This window comes from Siniperca chuatsi, linkage group LG19 (genome assembly GCF_020085105.1).
Source record: "Siniperca chuatsi isolate FFG_IHB_CAS linkage group LG19, ASM2008510v1, whole genome shotgun sequence".
Taxonomy (NCBI): Eukaryota; Metazoa; Chordata; class Actinopteri; order Centrarchiformes; family Sinipercidae; genus Siniperca; species Siniperca chuatsi.
Window position 1 is genome coordinate 26,305,505 of NC_058060.1, and position 25,101 is coordinate 26,330,605.

Below are 25,101 nucleotides of genomic sequence, written 5' to 3' on the forward strand. Positions count from 1 at the left end.
ACATAGATGTTTCATTTGCAGTCCCGATGAAAATCCCCTTGTTAGGAATGATCTCTTTTTTTAAAAACTGTGGTGGTTCGTAGAGAAAAACTCAGCAACCAGACCCGGAGCTGCTGTTAGATCTGCCTAGGAAACAAAACAAGTGTGTGTGTGTGTGTGTGGTGTCTCTCTCTTTTCTTATCTATTTTCATAAATCTATTGTATATCTGTCTTTCTATCTCTATCTTCCTCTCTCCACCCAGTGCCAGGATCATTATTGTATGAATGAATGTAGTTCTAGTACACACGCACACACACACACAGACACACACACACACACACACACACACACAAGCAGTTACTAAAAAATAAAATAAAAATCACTGTAGAAAAAGAAAGGTTATTTCATATGGAAATAAACAATAAAACTGTCAAATAATTTTACAGACTTCTGTTGTGTTTTTACTTCTTTTCCTTAAATTTATCAAAAAGCTGAAAATACATAATCATGAAAAAAAAAAAATAATTTCTTTCATTACATGATGATTTTATTTCCGAGGCTACATTTAATATCTTTAATTTACACTCTTAATATTTTGTCCACCACATTTACATCAATGAGACTTAGTATTAGAAAGATCCTCTCACTAAAACCCAAACTACAGCCTCCAAAATGACCGTAAAGTTGAATCAACACGTCCCTGAAACAACCTTCATGAAGGAGGATTTGTTACAGGACTGTTTGATTGCACTGATTTAGTTTCAGCTACGTGGCTCTAATGAACTGGACACTGAGTGTAAACATGGAGGATGTTCAATATTTTATTCTACTTCTATCTGAACAATTCAAAACTTCAGTTTTTTGTCTTTATACATTTGTTGTTTATTCATAAGATGAGGAGGTCTCAATAAAATAATCAGAAAACCAAACATTTTTAAAATACATGAGATATTTGTGTGAATGCAGGACTTTAACCTGGTGACACTCCAGGATGGTCTGAAGGAATCCTCTTCTAGACTGAATCAGAAACACACCTCCTGACTCGACTCGAATCGCTGCCCTCCGCACTTCCTGTACCTGCTGAACTGTATGGAAAGCCAAGTGGACCATAAACGCCTCAGAAATGTAGTGTGCCATCCAACAGGCACGTTACAAAATGCCTGCCGAGGCTACAATGAGTCCCTTGGTGAGGCAACACATTTTAACCGTGCGGGCAGAAACCAGAAAGACAACAAAAAACACAAGTTCAGCTCGATTTCTTGTTGGAAAGTTCAAGACCAAGAACAATCATGACCCAAACCAAGTCCAAAGGGGGTCAATACAAAGTGTTTATTGGACCATTTGACAAAATACCAAAAAAATATGTTTTTGTAATCATTTACATATATGATATTTCTTTTGTGTCATATTTGATTCATCAGGCATTTATGGCAGTTTAGTGATCACAATATCTTAAAATACTCACAAAAAACAAATGATTGTGTACTTTCTTCTCTGAACTGGTCAATATAACATATAGATTATGATAGCCAAGAAATTGTTTTAGTGCAAATCGATGAGAAAAAGACAATTATTAACAAGTGAGCCATTGTAACATCCAAGATTGTCATGAGAGCAGGTTGCATATATAAAAACACATATAAACTTCTCAATTTCCACTCTAAATATATCTTAAGATAAGTAAATATAAGTTGCTTCAATACAGTAAATATTCATATTAAAATATTAGTAACAATATAAATGTTATCCTTAACATAACGTTTTTTTAAATTAGAAAAGATTTCCCTGCCAAAAACTTGTGAGTCACTACATGAAGGTAGCCATTTTGGATATGGCATTCAAAGGCCCGCTACTGCCTGCAGTGCCTAGATAAGCCACCAGAGGGCAGAAGACGTGTCAGATTGCATACAACAGGTTTTTCAGGAAAGTATTGATCGTTCACCCTAAGGACAAGATGCCCACACAAAAACAGAGCAATGTAGTTTACTCAATTCAATGCAGTGAGGAAAACTGCAAAGAACGGTACATAGGTGAGACTAAACAGCCACTTCACAAAAGACTTTATCAGCACAGACGACACGCTAACTCGGGATTGCAGAGCGCCGTGCATTTGCATCTAAAAGCTACAAACCACACATTTGAAGACAGTGAGGTGAAGATTCGAAGTAGAGAGAAGAGTTGGTTTGAAAGAGGAGTCAAAGAAGCCATTTTTGGGAAAAAAGAAAGCCCCTCTTTAAATAGAAATGGTGGTCTGAGATTCAATCTGCCCAAAGTCTATCACAGCGTATTAGCACCTTGGTCACGCCAACCATATGCTAATCAGGTACTTAACAGTGATGAGGGAGGTGCAGCCAGAAAACAATAGGCCTGATTACAGATTACTGGGCCATTATGGAAACTATTAGGTCAGTTTCAGGTGAAACTAGCTAATCAACAGATACTCAGGTAGACTCCTTCCTGAGGGCGGGGCTTATGTAACACAGAGTAGCTTAAATTTCTGAGTTCCCGGTCCATTTTTCACAATTGAGAATGACTTCCGGATGGGAACCGAAACGTCTTGATTCGGAAAACAGCGTCCAGATGACTACGACTGAAACCTTTTCTAAGATATTGATCATGTTGATGACGTAGAGGTCTCAGAAACTCATGTAGCAAATATGACACAACTGGCGTTACAGATATTCCAGTGGGCTTTTACTTAAGTCCTTCATGTCTGTCAGGCGGAGCCCTATTTACTCATCCACCCTGTAGGAATAAACACAATTACAGCAGTTATCTCTTATGAAGAGAGTTAAAATAATCAGACTTTGTTGGTGGCCTTCTCTTCACTAAACGTAACACTGGTGATTCCACACAGCCGTGGTCACCAAACTGTATAGAGCAGCCCATATGTTACAATGCAGCACCCAAATATTAATATTTACACCCTAAATATTAGCCTAATTTATATCAAAATAAAACAATGCACATTTCCTCCAAAGAACGATCATGTCCCCTTAGAGGTAAATTTATGATTCAGGAGATGCAGAGTTTCCTGTTTTCTATGATTCCTGATTCTCTGTGAGGACTGTGTGCGCTTCCAACTACACCTACAACCAGACTAAAGGCCTTTGCACACCAAGTCCGTATTTGTCGTCCGAAATTGTGGCATGTTTAAAAATAAACACAACCTCATGTTGTGTCAAACAGGTTTATACACCGACTTCTAAACTTTCATCCGTCATTAAAGTTTTTGGAACAGGTTCAATTTTCTGCGTAAGTATCATTTCATAAATCAGATACCTACTTTCAATGGATCAGATAGTAATATTCAGGTGGATGATGATGAAGAGGGGGAAATAGAGGATGAGGACAGCACACAGACAAAGAGGGAGGACCGCTCAGTCCCTTCAGGTGGCCACAGTGCCAAATGCCAAGATGTGGGCAGAGAATGGCGACAGCGTGGGAGGTTCCTCCCCCGGAGAGAAGCAAGGGAGGTAATGAGAGAGGAGGAGCAACAGCTGCGTCAGGACTTGCAGGAGCTGCAGACAGATGAGGTGTCCACAAAATCATCCTCACTGCTTGCACTCCTTTTTCTCGTATTGAATTTCCGCAATGAATAGAATAATAAAGCGCATTAGACTCAGTGTGCAAATGCCAGTCAGTGAGGGAGAACTAGAAATAAACCAGACTGAGAGTCTACAGCCATGCTAGCTGCTCTGTGAGGCTGTACTTAGTTATAGCTGTGCTTTGAGCTAAATGCTAACATGCTGATGTTTAGCAGGTATAATTTTTACCATGTTTACCATCTTAGTTGAACAGGTTAGCATGCTAACATTTGCCAATTAGCACTAAACAAAGTACAGCTGAGGCTGATGGGAACATCATTAGTTCTACAGATATTTGGTCATAAACCACAGTCTTGGACACAGTTACATGTTGACCTGATGATGGCGCTAGATAAAAGGTCAGAGAATGACCAAAGTAATTACAGTTCATCCTGAGGGGAACATGAATGTCTGAACAACATTTCATAACAATCCATCCTAGTTGTTGAGATACCGTATTTTCGCAAATAAAAACTGGTAGTCAAATAAAAGCCGGGTCTCGAATAATGGCTGGGGGAATAAACAACGAGGATGAACTCCCATTGGCTGTCATATTGTGTGCATGCCAACTACATATTATGTATGTTTCCATTACTTTAATTTAATAAATTCAAGCTGCAACTCCACCTTCTCGGCCATTGCGTTGACGAATGTGAGTATTAATATGACTAGGTGAAGTGACCCAGCCCAGGTTTCAGTAAGACAAAATAAGTCAATCTGATATTAAATCATTCACTAGTACAGCTTTAGATGCCTCCTAATCAGACCAGGTCTTCCCCAGAAAGTCCACGGAGCTAATACACTTACCACCTGTATGAATATGATTGGATGTCACTGGTCAACTGGTAGCCAAGAAGCTGATGGATGAGCCACTGATGCCAGTTGGTTACTAAAAATGTGAAGTCAGTGCTCAGCCTGAACGAACACAACGGTCCAATCAACTCTCACACCTTCAACTTTTACTTAGCAAAGCAGTCACTATATCTGGAAATACTGGATCTTTGATTGGATGCTAACTATATTGTCCAAAATACCAGCTCTGAGAGCAACAAATGGGCTCATCAGCATGAACTGACTTCAACTCGATACGAACCTCAGAGTCTCCAGTCTACACTGTGGACTCTCCAGTCCAGCAGACAGCAGCTTCGCTCCTGAATCCTGCAGTTTATTGACACTCAGCTGCACATTTCTCAGATGGGAGGTGTTGGACTTCAGAGCTGAGGCCAGAGAAGCACAGCTGATCTCTGACAAACTGCAGCGCCTCAACCTGAATAAAGAATAAATGATGTAGATAAAAATCCATTTATAATCCGATCAGATGTGTTCAGGTTTTAAATGTGTAGCTCAATATTACTATCTCAAATGTCACCACAACATTCATACATTCTTATGTATGAATGGAACACAGATTAATAACTATATTGATCCTTTAAACAGCTATATTTGGAAATATGCTATGATCTCTCTGTGTTCCTCTGTGTGTGTTTGTGTGTGTGTTCTGAAGGATCAATATCAATGATCAGACATTATTTGTGAAAACACATTGAAAGAAACCAAAGAAATATTTCTACTTCAGCAAGTAAACTTGATCAATTTAAAACAAATATTAGTTCAGAGAATCTTCTGTATACAGATGTGACCATTTACCAACAATTGTAAACATTAATTTACTTTAACAGCTAACAGTGGACATTTTCTAGTTTCTTTAAGAAACACAAGTCTTTTGTGACTGCAGGCTAAATTTAGTACAAGAAACATGAAAATATGAACAAAAGGAAATTTACAACTTTATGGATGTAAGTTATGTATGAACATAAATTAGGTTAAAATGTTAATTAAACACAAGATCTACAATAGTAACAGAGTCAGTGAACTGACCTCAGAGTCTCCAGTCTGCAGTGTGGACTCTCCAGTCCAGCAGACAGCAGCTTCACTCCTGAATCCTGCAGCTTGTTGTAGCTCAGCTCCAGCTCTCTCAAATGGGAGGGGTTGGACTTCAGAACTGAGGCCAGAGAAGCACAGCTGATCTCTGACAAACTGCACCAACTCAATCTGAATAAAGAATAAATTTATTAGGAGACCACATGCTCTTTTGTTCTGTAGGAGAGCCATTGAACTAATTCTCCCAGCTACCCATCCCTATGCGCCAAGGCCCCATCTTCAATTGGTCAGTCTGACCTGTGACCTTTCTCTTTTCCTCCTGGCTTCATCTACCACACTGCTGCTCTGCAGCAGCTGTCCTCTAAGTGTGTTCTGCTTGGAGCAGACACACAACAGAACTGAACTCTTACAGCAGCGATGCCAGGGCCTGCATAAGATTTCTGCACCAAAGCTTGGCACTAATGGCTATTACACAAAGTCTGTCAGCTAACTTTAAGTAGCAACTAAGGAAGTTAGCGCTGAGTTAAATGCAAGAAGAACTACAGACGGAGCGACCGGTTCCTCCATCTGCACAGACGGAGTTCACATAAACACAGTTCACACATACACTTCAATTTTACTTTTAACATAGCCACAGTCTTTATCAAACATGGCCATGCAGCCATTTTAAATTAGATTTATTTTGTTTGACGCCATTTTAGACCCAAGCAGCCATTTTGGAACACACACACACGCCCTTTGTTATGTAGTTTAGTACCTTTAGAGTTAGACTTCATATTGTGTGTTTTTGCTTCTATTATCTTTTAATAAATGCTTGTGTATAATTATGTTGGTTTCTTTAATGTTGCACAAGAGTAAGAGTAATTTGCCAACCTCTTCTATGTTGAACTCAAAATTCTTCAATCTACTAGTTATTGATGGCAATTCTGGTTATAGTTATTGATTAAATTATTAATCTTAGTTACAAATTGATAGTTTAGTATGTTATATGAGACTCAATCAATTGACTGGCTATCGTTTCTCTTCTTTAAGAAGAGTGGTGCCCTGAGATGTTTATTAATAAAAGTTATTATTTATGATTATCTTTGATCATTTCTATAGCCAAATTTAATTGATTGCACCTACACAATTTGGTACCCCTTTATCCATTGTAAATCCCAACAAAGTGTAGCTCAACATCACTCTGTCCTAATCAATGAGCCTTTCCCTAAAGTGAGTAGAGTGACTTTGTCATTGTGTTATTGTGGATCAGCATCATGTCAGCACAACATTCATACACCTATTCATGTCAACACAGATCAATAACATGCTGCTGATCTCAGTCAAATCTGTATATGTGTGTGTTTGTGTGTGTGTTCTGAAGGATCAATATCAATGATCAGACATTATTTGTGAAAACACATACACACACACTCAACAGAAACCAAAGAAATATTTCTACTTCAGCAAGTAAACTTGATCAATTTAAAACAAATATTAGTTCAGAGGATCTTCTGTATACAGATGTGACCATTTATCAAAAATTATACACATTAAATTACATTTAACAGCTAACAGGGGACATTTTCTACAGTTTCTTTAACACAAGTCTTTTGTGACTGCAGACTAAATTTAGTGCAAGAAACATGAAAACGTGGACAAAAGGAAATTTACAACTTTATGGTTGTAAGTTATGTATGAACATAAATTAGGTTCAATTGTTAATTAAACAAATCACATCTACAATAGTAACAGAGAGTCAGTGAACTGACCTCAGAGTCTCCAGTCTGCAGTGTGGACTCTCCAGAAAACCACACAGCAGCTTCACTCCTGAATCCTGCAGCTCGTTGTAGCTCAGGTCCAGCTCTCTCAGATGGGAGGGGTTGGACTCCAGAGCTGAGGCCAGAGAAACACAGCTGGTCTCTGACAAACTGCAGAACCTCCATCTGAATAAAGAATAAATGATGGAGATAAAAATCCATTAATAAACCGATCAGATGTGTTCAGGTTTGAAATGTGTCGCTCAACATCACTCTGTCCTAATCAGTGAGCTTCTCCCTAAAGTGAGTAGAGTGACTTTGTCGTTGTGTTATTGTGGATCAGCATCATGTCAGCACAGCATTCATACACCTATTCATGTCAACACAGATCAATAACATGCTGCTGATCTCAGACAAGTCTGGAATTATAGGAGAAATATCAAATTCATTGATTACATGACCTTCTTCTTACTGTATTTGGTAGCTCAGTAGGTTTATGTCATTAAAAGGAAACTAACATGAAGCTTCAGCAGTCTGAGTTAGACAAATCAAGTCGGTGTTTACCAAAGTTACAGACTATTCAGGACCAAGTTCCCTCTTTGAGTTACTATTCCTCCACTGCAGCTCAACAAGGAAACACTGTCCAACTCTAAATACTGACTTGATATGTGTAACTCAGACTGCTGAAGCCTCATATTAGTCTAAGCTAAACTTTAGAAGTCATTTTTACACAGAACAAGAAGGTGGACTTTGTCCTCCATCTCAAAACATTGGAGTCAGGTTATAAGAGGATTGCTTCACAGACAGTATGGACAGAAGGAACGATTACAGACACCAGAACTCTCTGAATGTACAGATGGACACGTGAGTATTGTATTGAGATAGATTTGAAGAAATATGAACCTGTCCTTTAAGACAAACATGTTTCTGCTGCAGAAACATTTATTTGTTTTTTGTTGCAATCTAAACTATATACAGACTGTTGTTGCTCTAAATCACAAACACTATGACTGGTCTCACCTCCTTTTTTTAAATCCTCAGACAGACCTTGAATCCTGCTTGTTGTGACGTGTTGGCCTGTTAGGCTGCTGTTTATTATCTTAGCTCTGGTTTAATGCACACCACACCGCAGCAGCTGTGTGGGTTGTCTCTGTACCAGCTACATCAGCTCCTGATATTCAATATTCAGTATCAATTAATGAGTGATATGGCAAATGACCATATCGTCATATTCAAGTTATTTGTTGCCTATTTTAGTGATTTATTCCTGCATTAAAAACAGGTGGCGTTTACATGCAGGAGACTCTCCCTCTTGCACACAGTCACATAGTCCCCATACTAATTAACCATTGTTGTCTTGACTGAGTTAACTTCAGTTCTAGACAAAGATAACAGCGGGTCGATCATATGGAAGTGGTTCAGTTTCTGGAGGGCAGATGTGAAACAAACTACTATCCTCTGCAAAACTACTGCTACTGAAGCCAGCAGTACCACAAATCTAATCTATCCCTTCACTGAAAACAGCCCCCAGTGTTGACTGAAGAATGCATAAAACTATATCAAATATAATAATGGACAAGTGCCACAAGATGACAGCAGCTACATTTGAAGTTTATGGGATTAAAGTTATCCAGCGTGCGTGTGTGAAACAGAGAGAATGGGTGTGCGTCTGACAACTCTGTGTCCTGGACACCAATATTTTAATGTGTCAGTAAAGATGAATCACTGTCAGGGCAATAAAGATTTGTGTATGTATGTAAAGCTTTGTATCGTCTCTTTTATTATTATTATTTTATTCCTCCAAACGTGTTTTTGGCGTGGCCTAGTCAAAGTCCTGTTCCTAGTTGAAATGGTGAAGTGGTTCATGCTCATAAACCTTCTAGTCAATCTGAATGAATGTCAGATACCAAATAATAGGTGCTATTTCTTTTCAGTTATCACTCCTAAAGCCAAGGAAACAAGTTATTAAATCATTATAATAGTGCAATCACTTATTTACATAGATGTAGATATTTGATCACTTTTTCTGGAAATGATTAAATTATTTATTTAAAAAACTGCATTGTTGGAATTAACAGCATAATGCAGTTACTTTAACATGGCAAAACGGAAGCATCAGAAAACAAGGACGCTTCATACTATATAATCAAATATACTATCAAACGGAGGGAATTAGAAATAAAGACCTGTCTCTAAGCCTGCTTCTAAATAAAGGCCTGGTATCCTCTTGCCTCTGCAGGTGAGCGAAATAAAGGCCTTGGCCACTATTTGAGAATTTAAGGTATGATATTTTGGAGAAAATGGGAAAATATCGAGATATATATTGTATATCTCGGCATAGCCTAAAAATAACATTCATGTCTTGCTTTCTTTATCTAACCTGTCTCTCTCTCTGTTTACACAGAAGCTCAAACTCTCTGTAGCCTGTTTTTATCTGCTGTCATCAGATCCTTAATAACCTCATTCACATCCCTCACACACTCTGCAGCCTCATCAGTACTGACATTATCTCCACTGACTGATGGACCACAATGTGAGTCTGTGGAAGCTGAAAAACTGCCCTGTCAACTGATTGGCCATTTGAAAAGAAAAAACATTTCTGAAAAATATTTATATTTCTTCAGATTTGTGATCAGGCAAATCCTGAAACTTTATGAACCAAAAATGTAAAACAACAAAAGCTATAGTACGTGAACTGACCTTAGAGTCTCCAGTCTACAGTGTGGACTCTTCAGTCCAGCAGACAGCAGCGTCACTCCTGAATCCTGCAGGTGTATGTAACTCAGGTCCAGCTCTCTCAGATGGGAGGGGTTGGACTTCAGAGCTGAGGCCACAACTTCACAGTGAGTCTCTGAGAGTCCACAGTCAGAAAGTCTGTTCTGACACATAAATGACAAAATATGTTATTATGAAAGAGGACACTTTATATTCATGCATTTAATGACTAAACAGTTGGACATTTCCTGTTTTGATGAACATTTGCTCTTCACATCAGTGGTTCAGCTAATCTTATCTCACTGTGTTTGACATGAAACAATAATTCTTATCACTCTCTCTCATACCTGCAGACTTTTATTCTTTGTTTTGCTCTAGTCTTGCAGATGAAGGAGAGAAATTGTAATTACATTTAGGCTTCCATAATGTCCTCAGTCTGTCAGTGTGGTCCAATCCCATGTCTGTCTCCACAAAGTTAGCATGAGGCCATCTGGATTAGAAAACCATTTTTACAACTCAGTGAACAGTTACAGTTGGAGTAAATGATCTCTCTGTCAGGTTCACATCCATAAGTGGGAAAATTCAGTGACTGCTGCCAAACCATACAGATGTGAAACAAATCGCTTGACAATATTAGACCTGTACATAAATAAATATGAATAAAATAAAATATTTTGATGACTGCAACCGTCAACATTCTTTTCTGAGCATCTGATAAACTTTTTCAGCACACAAACACAATTAACAAACCGATAAAGTTCAATTATTAAAGTCAAATTATTTTCAACATAACGTCATAAGAAAGATGTTACCAGTGTATCACCATTAAAAACATAACATTGACCTTTGGTGTGTATAAGATCTGTTAAAAAGTGAATTCTACCATTCTGCTCTTATTTATTCATCAGACCTCTGTTATTGGTAGAAGCTATGCGTTTCCTGCTACTACTCTTCTCTACACCGACAAGAGAGAGAAAACACCTGTGAATTTCTTTCTGAGTAACAGAATATGAGGAAAGACTTAAAAACAAGTCTATGTCAAGAAGGTTTCATATCCTTTCATGTATTTCTACCTCAGTTAACCAGTCCTTTGTAGCAGATGTAAGTTGTACCCCCTTTTCAGTTGTTCCAGAGAGGTTCAGGACGACAAGCGAGCTATTGTAGCTGAGTTAGCACTGCATAGTTTTGACAGTAAAAGCCTGTGTGCATCCATTGAGAAGTGAGTTTCATTTTCTGTTTGCAGATATGAGTCTAAGTTGCTACATTTAGGATGCGTAATTCATGCTAATGTTTGTTAGTCGGGTTAGCTCTGTATTCACTGGGTGTATGAGCTGATCTCCTTTAGAAAATCATACAGATCTTATTTTAAACTCTTAAGCATAGTGGGGAAAAATCAGGTATTACCTGTGTGTCTGACGATATAAGACACCTTGCAGAACCTAGTCAGGTAATAATAACTTTACTGGAAAATACTGCTATATATTGTGATAAAAAGCTTCTGTGATAAAACCTCAACCACAACCTCTAAAGTCCTTCATTTGTTTTACAAGGTTTGCATGTCGCCTCCATCACCCAAATGAAGATAAATAGAAGAAAAAATTGTAAAATGTAACAATTATTAGAAATAAATAGAATAACTGTCAATAACTTGACAGCGATAAACACAACCAACTGAAAAATCTACATTTTATTCACTCACAGCATTTGAAACAGCTCAAGAACATCTGTGACAAAATACAACTGACATATAATGTTTGCAATAAACAAGTCGAACACTATTTTAAGAATAATAAGAATTTTAGAGTGTTAATATCTGAAGAACTAAACTGCTGATCTATAATGTTAATCACATCTGGACTTACACAGCCTTTCTGCAGTTCCTCACAGCTGGAATCAGTCTTCGTCGTCCCTCTGCTGATGTGTTGTACTTCTGCAGGTCCAACTCATCCAGAACCTCCTCTGACATCTGCAGCATGTAGGCCAGAGCTGAGCAGTGGATCTCAGAGAGTTCCTTCTCTGATCTGTTCTCTGACTTCAGGAACTCTTGGATCTCCTGATGTACTGAGTGGTCGTTCATCTCCGTCAGACAGTGGAAGATGTTGATGCTTCTGTCAGGAGAGATCTCAATACTGTTAATCTTCTTCAGGTTGTTGATGGCTCTCTGGATGATTTCAGGACTGTTGTCTGTCTGACCCAGCAGGCCTCCTAAGAGTCTCTGGTTGGACTCCAGAGAGAGGCCATGAAGGAAGCGGACAAACAGGTCCAGGTGGCCATTTTCACTTTCAAGGGACTTCATCATTGCTCCCATCAAGACATCCACAGTTGAATCAATGTATTTTCTCCCCAGGAAGTCCTCCAGTACCTCTGTGTTACTGTTTGTGTAACAGTGGAACATGTAGACGGCAGCCAGAAACTCCTGAACGCTCAGATGAACAAAGCAGTAGACTGTTTTCTGGAAGATCACACTCTCTCTTCTGAAGATCTCTGTACAAACTCCTGAGTACACCGAGGCCTCTGAGACATCCAGACCACACTGTTCCAGGTCTTCTTGGTAGAACATGATGTTTCCTTTCTCCAGCTGTTCCTCCGTCAGCTCCTGTGGACTCGTCTCATGTCCGTCATCATACTTCTGCTTCTTCCTCTTTGTCTGAACCAGCAGGAAGTGTGAGTACAGGTCAGTCAGGGTCTTGGGCAGCTCTCCTCTCTGGTCTGTAGTCAACATGTGCTCCAGAACTGTAGCAGTGATCCAGCAGAAGACTGGGATCAGACACATGATGTGGAGGCTCCTGGATGTCTTGATGTGGGAGATGATTCTGCTGGACAGCTCTTCATCACTGACTCTCCTCCTGAAGTACTCCTCCTTCTGGGCGTCAGTGAAGCCTCGTACTTCTGTTACCCTGCCAACACATGAAGGAGGGATCTGATTGGCTGCTGCAGGTCGGGAAGTGATCCAGACGAGAGCCGAGGGAAGCAGATTCCCCTCGATGAGGTTTGTCAGCAGCACATTGACTGATGACTTCTGTGTGACATCAGACACGACCTCATTGTTGTGGAAATCCAGTGAAAGTCTGCTTTCATCCAGGCCGTCAAAGATGAACAGAAGTTTACAGACAGCGAGCTTCTCTGCTGTGACCTTCTGTAATGTTGGATGGAAAACATGGAGCAGCTGGAGAAGACTGTACCGCTCATCTCTGATCAAGTTCAGCTCCCTGAACGAAAGCAGAATCAGCAGACTGACGTCTTGGTTTTCCAAGCCCTCTGCCCAGTCCAGAGTGAACTTCTGCACTTTCAAGGTTTTTCCAACGCCAGCGACGCATTTCGTCAGAACGACTCTGATGTGTTTCTGTTGGCCGGGTAAGGCTTTAAAGATGTCGTGGCACTTGATTAGAGTTTCATGGAGGGTCTTCTTCTTGGAAGCTGTCTCAAGCTGCCAAACCTCATGTTGGGTATTAATCTCTTCGCTCTGTCTCTCTGTGATGTAGAGCTCAGTGTAGATCCTGTTGAGGAGGGTTCCACTTCCTGTTTCATCACTTCCTTCAGTCACACGTTCACATCTCCTCCTCAGACTGATCTTATGTTCATCTAAAACTTCCTGCAGACCACTATCTGCTGAAAGAGAAGGAAACATGTGAGACTAAAGAAAAGGAGTTTGAGAATCTGGTGATTATTTTCATGACCAACATTAAAAAGTAATAAAAAATAAATAAAGGGTTTTAAATGATTTTTATAAAAATGTATCTGCTGTAAAATACAAGAAAATAAACCAAGAAGAATCCTGTTTTTAGACATAATGACATCAGTAGACAGATGTACAGTCTTACTTTGTACAGTGCTGGTCTGACTGGCTGTCTGCAGTCAGTCTTGTTCTTGGTCTTTTTCCACACTGGGGACAGGAGGAGTCTCCTGATGAAGCAGACTGGTCCCAGTATGAGGTGATGCACCGTCTGCAGAACCAGTGTCCACAGCTGGTAGAGACTGGATCCTTCAGGACGTCCTGACACAAAGCACAGCAGGACTGCTGCTCCTCCACAGAAACACGGCTCCTCCTCTTCTTCTCTCTGTGGAGACGAACACATTCATTATAACACATTACGTTAGTGGTGACCGACCCACAGCTCACAGGTTTCCCTACATATGTGACTCTTCAGTTCACATCCTGATGTTTAATTCACTTTCAAATCAAATGTTATTTCCATCATAAATGTAAATCATTGTCTGAATATGAGAGACAATCTCTTAAATTAATGAAACAAAACACCTCACAGAGGTCAGATCACAAACCTCTACCTTGTAACTAACAGTTTGTTACCATGGTGTTTGCAAAGCTCGCAGCTCTCTGCAGAGACAGAGTTTCGTCTATGGTTGGTTCTGTGAGCAATCTCTTGGGGCTGTTGCAAAGCTGACAAAAGCTTTCCAGAATTATAAACATCATCCAACAAAAGCACCTGGTGTCCAAAAAGCTGAATTTAGCTCACGTCCTGACACCCGTGCTCAGGGCTGGACTGGCCATCTGGCAGCCTGGGCACTTTCCCGGTGGGCCAATGTGCCTGTTTTGCCAACACAACTGTCTTTGTTTTTCTTTTTGTCTGACCGGCCCATAAAACAGGTAGATGGGCCAAATGTTTTTTTTTCTTGACTCTGGGCTGGCCCAATCACGGGTTTAATCCCCTTTCTAGATCTGGGTACAAAATGGATCGAATGCAGGTATTGTTTGACTGGAGAGGTTTCGATACTACTTAGTACTGGGTTATTTCAGTCAATACCTTAAAGGTATTGAGTACCGATACCCAGCCCTAGTGCTGCAGGCTCACTGTAAATGTCACTCAATTCTCTTGCCCCTGTAAAAAAGAAGATAATAAAACAAAGAAGGTCTGCTCCATGGTAAAACCCACAAATTAAAGCAAACATTGTGAAAACTTGAATGGAAATGGCGTTCCACCAATCTGGAAGAATCTTGTTTAGTCTGGCACGATAGTTTTAAAACATATAGGAAAGTCCTCCATAATGCCAGAGCAGCTTACTACTCATCATTAATAGAGGAAAATAAGAACAACCCCGGGTTTCTTTTCAGCATTGTAGCCAGGCTGACAGAGAGTCACAGCTCTATTGAGCCATGTATTCCTATAGCCCTCAGGAACAACTTCATGAGCAAACAAAATTCATCATGTCCTGCCCTTTTCTCCCATCAACTTTCACCAACTAACTTCAACGATTTCTTCATCGAAGCCATCAACCTCTCTCTTAGACCCCATCCCAACTAGGCTGCTTAAAGACGTTTTACCCTTAGTTAGCACTTCTTTACTAGATATAATCAATCTGTCAAAAGAAAAGGAGAACTTAAAGGAAAATTTAGTTGTTTTTACACCCTTGACAGCCATTGGTGTAAATAGTTTTGTCTCCATCAAGCCCACTGTTCTTAATGAATGTCTGTTTTGTAAATTTGAAGAATCGATTTTTCATTTTTTTAGAATGTGGTAGAATGAGGGAGCTAATAATATTTTGAAAGAGTGTTTTATCTATTTTCAAGAAGAATGGTCTAGGAATGTTTTTATTTTTGGTGTGAGATCAAAGAATCAATGTAGAAAAGTGACAACTGTTAAATTTCATTATAGGAGAAGCCAAAATGGCAATTTTTATTTCAAGAAAAAACAAGATAAGAGGAAAAAAATTTAAAGTAGAACCTGTGTTTGTCAATGACTCCCAAAACGACATATGTGACCATTGGAAAGTACCAGAGACAGGCTTAGCGCTTCAGTATGTTACGTGACATTAAACACGTGATTAATGTTCTGAAACGGTAGCAGTTTGATTAGGTTTAGGCAACAAAACTACTTGGTTAGGTTTAGGAAAAGATCGTGGTTTTGGGTTAAAATAAGTTACACAAGTAAGTCACCTACATAATGTTTTTTAACTTAAAACTTTAAATAAATCAACATAGACTTTGTTTCACACGGGACACAAACCCCAGTCTCCTGGGTGAAAGTCCTGTGTATGTTTGACCCATCCTCCACCCCACCTTCCTCATAACACTGACTTTGTCCCTCTTTGTCATAATTACTACGGCTGCTAGAGGCCTAACAATAAACATAAATATGGGTCGTAATAAGCTGCTTGCATAATCAACCTATATGGCCATTTTTCTGGTGAACACCTTTGTCTCCCCACTGCGGAAAGACAATTGGCTTCCCATTTATTAAAACAGAATAGTCATTAAAGAATTTGTTGTAAGTTTTGGCAAATTGCTGGACTTTATGCCACACAGTGAAAAGGTATGATATAATTGGCCTGTTTCACCATCTTATGGGGTTTGTAGGAATATATCAAATTTGGTAGATCATGTGGACATGTTAATTGTTCTTCAGTGGGGTGGCATGACACCCTGGATTCAACCAAGTAGTACGTGGACGCAGGGCAAAACACCACGAGTACCATTTAAAACCAGGCAGGTTGACGCCTCCTGAAAATGTATACCTTTGAAAAGCAGCAAGTTTGATTGTGAGTTTTTTCTTGTTCCACAAAAAGATGCAAACAGAATGCAACTTCTTCCAGTAGCCATCCGGTGGGGCTAGAGGTATCATTGAGCTGATAAAATTGATACGAGGCAATAAATTCATCTTAATGACTGAAAGGAGGTAGGGAGTGAATCCCATCTCTTCAAATCCCCATTTATGTTGTTTAGGACTTTATTGTACTTATTAGTGGTTAATGTGTCAAAGAAAGGATAGATGATAGAAGGATAGTATAGGAAGTATAGGAAGTATTTGAAATTGCAAACATCAGGAATACTAAAAGAAGGTATCTGCCTGCTTATTTCACCCAATGGCATTAATGCTGATTTTGCCCAGTTAATTCAGAGACATTACCAATAAGCTCAAACATATTCAAGAGATGTGAGAGTGATTTAGAGCATTTTTTGGTAAAAATCTAAATATTGTCCGCATATAAGGAAATGTGACATGGTGTCATGGTACGGTTGTACCATTCCTAGTGTTTCTGTCTGTCTGTCCCCTGTTGGTTTTCCTCCTGTGTGTATGTGCTGTGGTGGCGCGGCCTCCGAGGAACTGCCAATCAGCAGCTGACACACCTGCTACCCATCTACTGCTGCTCACCTGTTTTCCATTCACAATCACACCTGACAGTATATCTACCCGGCTCTTCTCACTAGTCTTCGCCAGATCGTCCATTTACCTCAGTGGTATAACTCCTCAGCTCTAGACTACCCGTTTGAGATCTTACCTGCATGTTATCAGAACGCCTGATTAACCCTTTGACTCCCTGTGCCCAGGTTCGCTCGTGTCACCTGCCTCCAAGTTGCCCACCGGCTTTCCAGGAGTACCTCACCACAGCTCTCACCTGCCTTGCCTCGGACCACTGTTCCTGCCTCGGCCTGCCTGCTCTCCTCAGCCTTGTGTCGGTCCGCTGTCTGCCTCCAGTCTACCGGCCACCAGCATTACCTCCACACTCCTGGTTCCTCACTGTTTCCTCTTAATAAACGGAACCTACTACTTCACTTCCACTGTCCTAGTCGTGCTTTTGGGTCCAGCCCCGGTATACCATAACACGTGGTGTGTCATGTATGATGAAGGACCTCCAACTGTCATATTACCTGAGCAACAGGCTCCAAACAAAGAGAAAATAAAGGTGGAGATAAGGGGCAGCCCTGACAGGAGAAGGATCTGAAAACTGAGAACCTAGATGATCAAATGTTGCCTGTTATCACTACTGCGGAAGGGTTAGCATACAATAGCTTAATCATAGAAATACAGCCTTCACTGAAGCCCACATGTTGGAGCACAGATCATAAATAGAGTCAGATCAATATAGCAGTCCAACTGGGTTGCCAAGACCTTAGCGTAGAGTTTGACTTCACCGTTCAGGATACTTAAAGAACTGTAAGAAGAGCAGTTAATTGGAGGGTTGTCCTTCTTTAGCAAAAGAGAGAAAAAATAGCAATATTTGAGCTTGAAGAAAAGGAACCTCTACCGATGAAGCATATTCAACAACAGAGGGCCAAGCTGGGACCAAAAGGAAAAATCTAGTTCTGGATGGAATCCGTCCAGGCCCAGAGATCTGCCTTTATTCATTGATTTGATGGCTTTCTTAGCTCTTCTAGGGTGATATAAAAGCACGGCCTCTAGGGCAGCTTAGGTAAATGTTGATTCTAAAAATTCAGTACTGACTTTTTCATCATGAACAAGCTCCGACTTATATAACTTTTGATAGAATAGTTGGAAGGTGCTATTAATTTTTATGCGATCAAAGGTTAAATTCTTGTCTTTGGTCCTAATTGCTGAGATGTTAACTGATCATTCGTCCATAGGAGCAAGAAGTCGGCAGGGTCGAGAAGTGGTGGTTCTGCCTGGTGCGATGAATAATTCTGCTTTAAGTTCATCCAATAAATGAAATGTTATTTAGCATGCTTTCTAGCGCTGCAATTTCAGTTTCCAATGAGCTCACATTTGTCAAAATGTGATGAATATTACATGAACTGCAAATAGACTCATGAGAATCAGCCTGAGGTGAAGCTAAACCTGAAAACTAACCTGACCAGGACCATGAGGGACAGGTTTCTATGGTAACTTAAGTCAGACTTATTTAAACCACTTTCATGAAACAGAATGTCCTGAAAATCAGTGTGATATACTGAAGTAAGCCTGGTTTAACTGGTAATCTGGCTTAATGAAACCCCTCAGATGAGTCGTTTCCTCCCTGTTGGCACACGGGGCATTTTGTTCTGTTTATTTGCTGGACATGAATTTAGTCTTTGACACATTTCACTGAGTGCTTTCAGAGCCACGACCTCTCCTGAGAGCTGATTATCTAAAACACAACATAAACTCAGACTTTGTATCCACAGACGAATCAAACCGTTGACTCTTCTTCCCTCAACAACAGAGAGACAGCTGACTCGGAGACTCTGACGGGAACATCATAATAATGTTGAAACACTCACCCTGTTTTCATCCTCCCGCTCTGCTGTTGGTACAAAATGGTGTCTGAACTGACTGCACAAAGTACTTTCACAATTAGGTCCCCTCCCCTCTCCTTTTACAGGAAATCACCAGTACATGTGTGTATGTGTGTGTGTGTGTGTGTTGATGCAATAAAACTGGCCAAACTACACGGCATCTTGGACAGCGTCTCCCACCCGCTCCATGACGTGCTGGTCAAGCAAAGGAGCACCTTCAGCGGAAGACTCATCCCCCCACAATGCACCACAGGAAATCATTCCTGCCTGTGGCCATCAGACTCTTTAACTCCTCCCTCTAAGGGTTAGTCTGTTTGACCCTAGGTCACTAAACTGGACACTGAGCATTACATCTCCGCCATAATTAACAATAATTGTGCAATATTCTGTGTACTACTCCTGTGCAATATTAGTTTTCCCATGTTAGTTTTTCTTATTTATTGCATTGATACCATATACCTGTATTACTCTTGACAGTACATGCACCTCCGCTTATTATTACTATTACTTATTACATATGTGGTGACACTGTATTTTATACTGTACTTTCATCATCAACCAGTAAACCCACTTGGTACTCGACATTTAGTTTATCTTATACTTATACCCACCTGATACTTAATTTATTTTCTGACCTGTCTATAGTGTTTATAGTGTATCATATCGTTTGCTAGTACTTTCTCCTGTGTGCACTGACGTAAAGGCGAGCTACTGTAACAAAGAGTTTCCCTACGGGGATCAATAAAGTATTTCTGATTCTGATTCTGATTCTGAATAGTGCTATTTTTGGTTATGATTTGAAACTACAGTTAAATTGCTTTCAATTATCTTTTTGAATTTAATAAGAAATCAAAAAAATATATGACAAACTATTTCTTATTAATAATAACAATAATAAAAAGTTTTTACTCCAGTTGGGATAACATCTACTGAGCACCATAACTTCCAATCTTCCCCCACACAACCCCTCTTCCATACGAACATTTGAACTATCCACAAAGTAAAACTGTTCAGATATATTTGCTGTAAATGATATTCTGTCTACATGAAGGTCTAAATGCTGTTTGTGACAAACACACAACAAGTATGCACGTATGTAACATCGTGTCTACACAGGTATGGAAGATATTTTTGGTCAGAATTCAAATTCCAAAAGTCCAAATATTAATTTAAAACAAGATGAAATTCAAAAATATTTTTATTTTATTTCACTAGTAGGAATAATCAGGCCATAATTCAACTTAAAAGAAAAAAGGAAATTGAAAAAGCTAACTTAACATGTAAAAATTCACAATGCAATAGCTTAAATGGAAATGCTCAAACTGAAAGCTTAAATTGAAAATTAAAATGGAAATAAGAAAAGGGAAACATCAAGTATGAAACTCAAAATGAGAAATGGAAAAGCTTAAATAGAAAAACAAAATGTATTTATTTTTTGCATTTGACCTTTGACATTTTCATTTTCTGTCGCAGTTAGCGACAAGGCAAAAGCCGAGTGGGCTGGGAACCACGAATGCAACACATCACATTAACTAAGCATTTTCAAAAAATAAAAAATAAACTAGCAACTAATTAAAACTAAACTGAAATTGAAAACAAAAAGTCAAAACGAACTAAAAATAAAATTAATGAAAAATGCAAAACTATAATAACCTTGGTCTGAGGTGATTTAATGCAAATAATCTGTAATTTCTAAAATGATTTCGTATAGTTTTTACCTGTTGCAAACTTTTCTGCTTTGTGCTGCTGAATTTAACCACACAGGATTAATAAAGTCTTGACAGTTACTAACTAACTACTAATACTTACTAACTAATAGCAGGCTTGTTACAGTCGGCTGAAATGGCGACACATTTACTGGAAATCCCCTGCAGTTTGTGTGTGTGTTTTTGTGGAGTGTATGTGTGTGTAGCTGCTGGACTCATGGAAAACTCAGCCTCTACATTTCTGCCTGCATTCAGTCCACAAGGAGACTAAACTGGATCCTCTGACAGTGAAATAATAATGAGAATAATGTCAAACTTACACTTCCTGGCAAATTCATTCAGAATAAAAGCACCAACTCCTTACATCTAAATGAACGGAACTGAAAAACCCCTCTTTAGATATCATCAGTATTGTGTTCTTGTTAATAACGCAGTCAGTGTTAGCTGTGGGTTACTACTGTTATCAATTCAGTATAGTTTCTACTGCCACTACTAGTAGTAGTACTATATTTACTGGTGGCTGGATGCAGGGCTATAGCCAAGATTTTAGAAATACTGAGTCAAGATATTCTCAGAATAATCCCATGCTCCAAAAGAAACCAAAGAAATACCTGTATACAGCTATATATATATATATATATATATATATAGCCTGTATTTAGATACATACATGTGAACATTTATATTATTACATTTATATACATTTATATGTTTATACATACAGTACATTGTCACATTGGTGGTCTGCACTTCATATTTCCACCTAAGTTCAGCTCTTTATTGCTGCCTGCTTCCTCCCACATACTATTGGCTGAAATGTTTGCTCTTTACGAAAATCCTCCTGTTTGAGGAAGTGAAACAAGCAATTGTGACAATGTCTTTTTGGATGAAAGCCCTAATTGTTCTGTTATTATTCTGATGCGTCGCTGAAAAGCACAAGCCACCCACAACAGTATCAGATAAATTGACAGTGTGAGTGATTGGCCATAGGAAGTTACTACAACTCAGCAGCGTTATGATTCCAGAAGGACTTGAATCGAAAACAACTACATATTCCTTAACTGTTATTCAGAAAATCTGGGTAGTTGTACAACCTACACAAAAAAATTATATTATTTTTGAACCAGTTTTTTTAAAAATACTGGAAAAAAATACTTATTTTTGTAGAGAATGCCCTTATTATTCCATAGATATCTACTGTATGTGGTAAGAAGTTACGTTTAAACAAGAGAGACCAAGCCAAAAGCATCTGCTCATGAACGTTTGACAGTTAGATTGGGATTTTTTTTACAAAGTGAATTTTGTTTTTCCACACAAAATTAAACAACATATTGTCGATTCTTTTGGATAATACGCTATCAACAACCAATAAGAAAGCCACTTACGTAAGTCTGGATATGCCCTCAGCTTTTGAGAGTAAGATTATTCCTCTCAATGATAAGTCTCCCTATAACCATGAATTTCATTTATTTTGTGTTTTTATGATTGGGTTCAAATTTCTAATTTATTTTGGTCTTTGGTCCCAGGTATGTTACCTGATCCTTCACAGGGATATTATATATAGAGAGAACATCACATTATTTTATGGCCATTAGTTCACAATTTTGTACGTTTAAGTTGAGACCAGAAGTCATCGAAAAACCCTTAATCAGCTCTGTCACAGCAGGAATTTGGGAGGCATTTCTCAGTAAAAGTGCGGTGTCATCAGCCAGTTGACTAATGATAATGTGTCTGTAAGCTACTGATATCCCTTGTAAAGCACTATAAGAGATACGAAGAGCTAGGAGGCAATTAAAAACAAATAAGGTGAGATTGGGCAACCTTCTTTAGTGCCACGTGACACACTAAATTGAGGGGATGTACCAAATTTTAATTTGACTGCACTACTGCCATTCTAATTTAGGGTCCTAATAGGTTTGCAAAAGAAATCTCCAAAAACAAATTTTACAAGAGGTTTCAAAATGAAAGCATGTTCAAGCAAATCAAAAGCTTTATAAAAATCAAGAAACAAAATTAAAAAACTATTGTCATTGACAAGACCATTATAATCTAATAAGTCCAATACCAGTCTAATTGCAATACGTCGTTTCCTCATGAACCCAGATTGTGATGCATCAATAATAGTTTCCAAAACTTCTTTAAGTCTACTTGCAAAAACGAGTGCCAAAATTTTATAATTGTTATTTAAAAGTGTGATAGGACGCAGATTCTCTAGACGGTCCCTGTTTGGTTTCTGAATCAAAGCGATGACGCCTTGAGTCATTACTTGTTGGAAGAGCTTCTTTTGCTTTCTGAGAAGACCTTAATCAAAAAACGAGACAGTTCTTTATCAAACATTTTATACAACTCAGCGGTTATGCCATCACGCCCAGGACTCTTTTTATTTTTTTAGATGTCCAATTACTTTCATAACCTCATGGGAAATGCTGATAACTGCTGATATAACTGCAGAGAAAATGCAATATGGTGTCATATAGGCTGCCCTCCATGCTGGAAGATTTGGCCTCCACACGCTCCTACGTGCGAGACAATGTGCCCTCATGATGCCTCTATAATAATAATAATAATAAAACTTTATTTATAGAGCACTTATCAAAATAAAAAGTACAAAGTGCTTCACAACAAGAAAAATAAAATAACACAGTGAATGACGAAATATAAAGAAATAAAACACATGAAATACAGAAAAGCAATAAAATAAACAGCCAGTTCACGTAAAATCAGGATATGCTTTCAGATAAAAATGTGTTTTTCTATAGTTGGGAATGCCCCTGTTGTGTTTTTTGTTATTTCGTTTTTTTTTCTGCCCTGATGCCCCACCACATACAGCTGGTGTCCTTTTTCTGTTTTTCGCCCCTGCCCCTCAAACAGCCTGAGTCTGCCACTGACTTTTACTACTGATACTTTAACTACATGAAGCTGTCATTGATGTACTACTGTATCTTTTGATTTTACTAAAAAATTTAAAAATGAAAACCACCGTTATTTATTTTGAACATGGCATTTAGATAAAGTGATGTTAAGTTTATACAGTATTGTTACTTCAGCAATGGTGTCAACACATTGGTTTCTGCAAACAGTGCAGTCTGTTACAGAATATAATGATAAAATCAAATGAAATAAGAACATCAACATACAGAAGAAAAAGTATACAAAAAACAATATTTACATATATTGTATACCAAAATAACAGACTATTTAGGACCAAATTCCCTCTTTGAGTTACTATTCCTCCACTGCAGCTCAACAAGGAAACACTGTCCAACACTAAATATTCACTTGTCAGTGAACTTAGAGTCTCCAGTCTACAGTTTGGACTTTCCAGTCCAGCAAACAGTGATGAGTCAGGTCCAGCTCTCTCAGTTCGGTCTAGACCTGCTCTATAGGAAAAGTGCAATGAGATAACTTCTGCTATGAATTGGCGCTATATAAATAAAATTGAATTGAATTAAATTGTATAATGATAATAAGGCTTGAACTCTTGAACTGGATGTGGGAGGAAGAGGACCGAACAGCTGCTGTGAGTGTTTCGCTCCTCTTCATGGGAACATTTCCGTCAGAACTTCGTACTAAAATATATTGAAATGCATAAACGCGATTACATTAACAGCTGAATTGTCCTTTCTTTGGATTACCTGAAAGTTCAGCCACACATTTGATTTACGGTTCATGTCTCTGGTTGTATTTTAAGTTTTCATTAATCCTGTGAAGTCCTTTGGACTCTGTCTCTGCATTCAAAGTGTGACACAAATAAGGTTTTTGCTGTGATTGTGATTTCTTGTGGGAAGCTTCTTTTCTGCGTCATTTAACCAGGAATTTGCACCCAGGACTAGACCAACACATTCGGGAATAAAATGTATCTATTTATTTTTATACTTTGACATAACAGTTAAAATGTTTTAACAATTCTACAGTAAAATCAACACAAATATCATGTCATCATAAAAATTCAGGGTGCAATCTTGGCGCCCCGGTTTCCATTTGAAAAAACAACAACTTTGATTGTAATACAGTTTTTCTCAGTTGCTAAAACACTAAACCCTACTGTCTGAACCAAACGCTCAGCTGCCTGAACCCGCTGACTGAATCAATCGCTCTTTTGGCAAAACCATCAGCACTTCTCACCTGTTCAGACACAACTCGCCAACACGTTTTCACTGTGATGCACCCGTGCTGCATAACGCTGAGCACAGGTGACAAAAGTCAAACACAGTTAAAGCACAGACGTCACCACCTGAACACAACAACTCAAAACTGATCCCACTTGTGGCGAATGACGTGAGGGAACATGTGCAGTAAGCCAGCTCAGAGAGCGCTGGTCTGTGAGGCCCTGCAACGGATAGAAACCTGAGAGGAAGAGGAGGTCGAGGTGGTCAGCGAAGACCAGGAACAGTAATATCTGATGAACTCAGAGCGACTGGGACTGACCACGTTCCTGTCCGTGGTGTGAGCATGAGGGAGGCTGGACAAAGGGTCCAACCAAACACCAGCAGAGTCACTGTGTCCACCATGATCCCAAGATTTA

General features: G+C 39.0%; 1 protein-coding gene across 1 annotated transcript; it reads right to left on the reverse strand.

Moving 5' to 3' along the window:
- Window positions 1-2,460: 2,460 nt before the first annotated feature.
- Window positions 2,461-13,757, reverse strand: LOC122867084 (NLR family CARD domain-containing protein 3-like; the record flags this gene model as incomplete). Its single annotated transcript, XM_044177452.1, has 7 exons — window positions 2,461-2,725; window positions 4,375-4,482; window positions 4,661-4,834; window positions 7,200-7,373; window positions 9,888-10,061; window positions 11,765-13,511; window positions 13,724-13,757. Coding segments are annotated over 7 exons (2,424 nt in total), but the record flags the coding sequence as incomplete, so codon positions are not given.
- Between the last annotated feature and the right edge of the window lie 11,344 nt (window positions 13,758-25,101).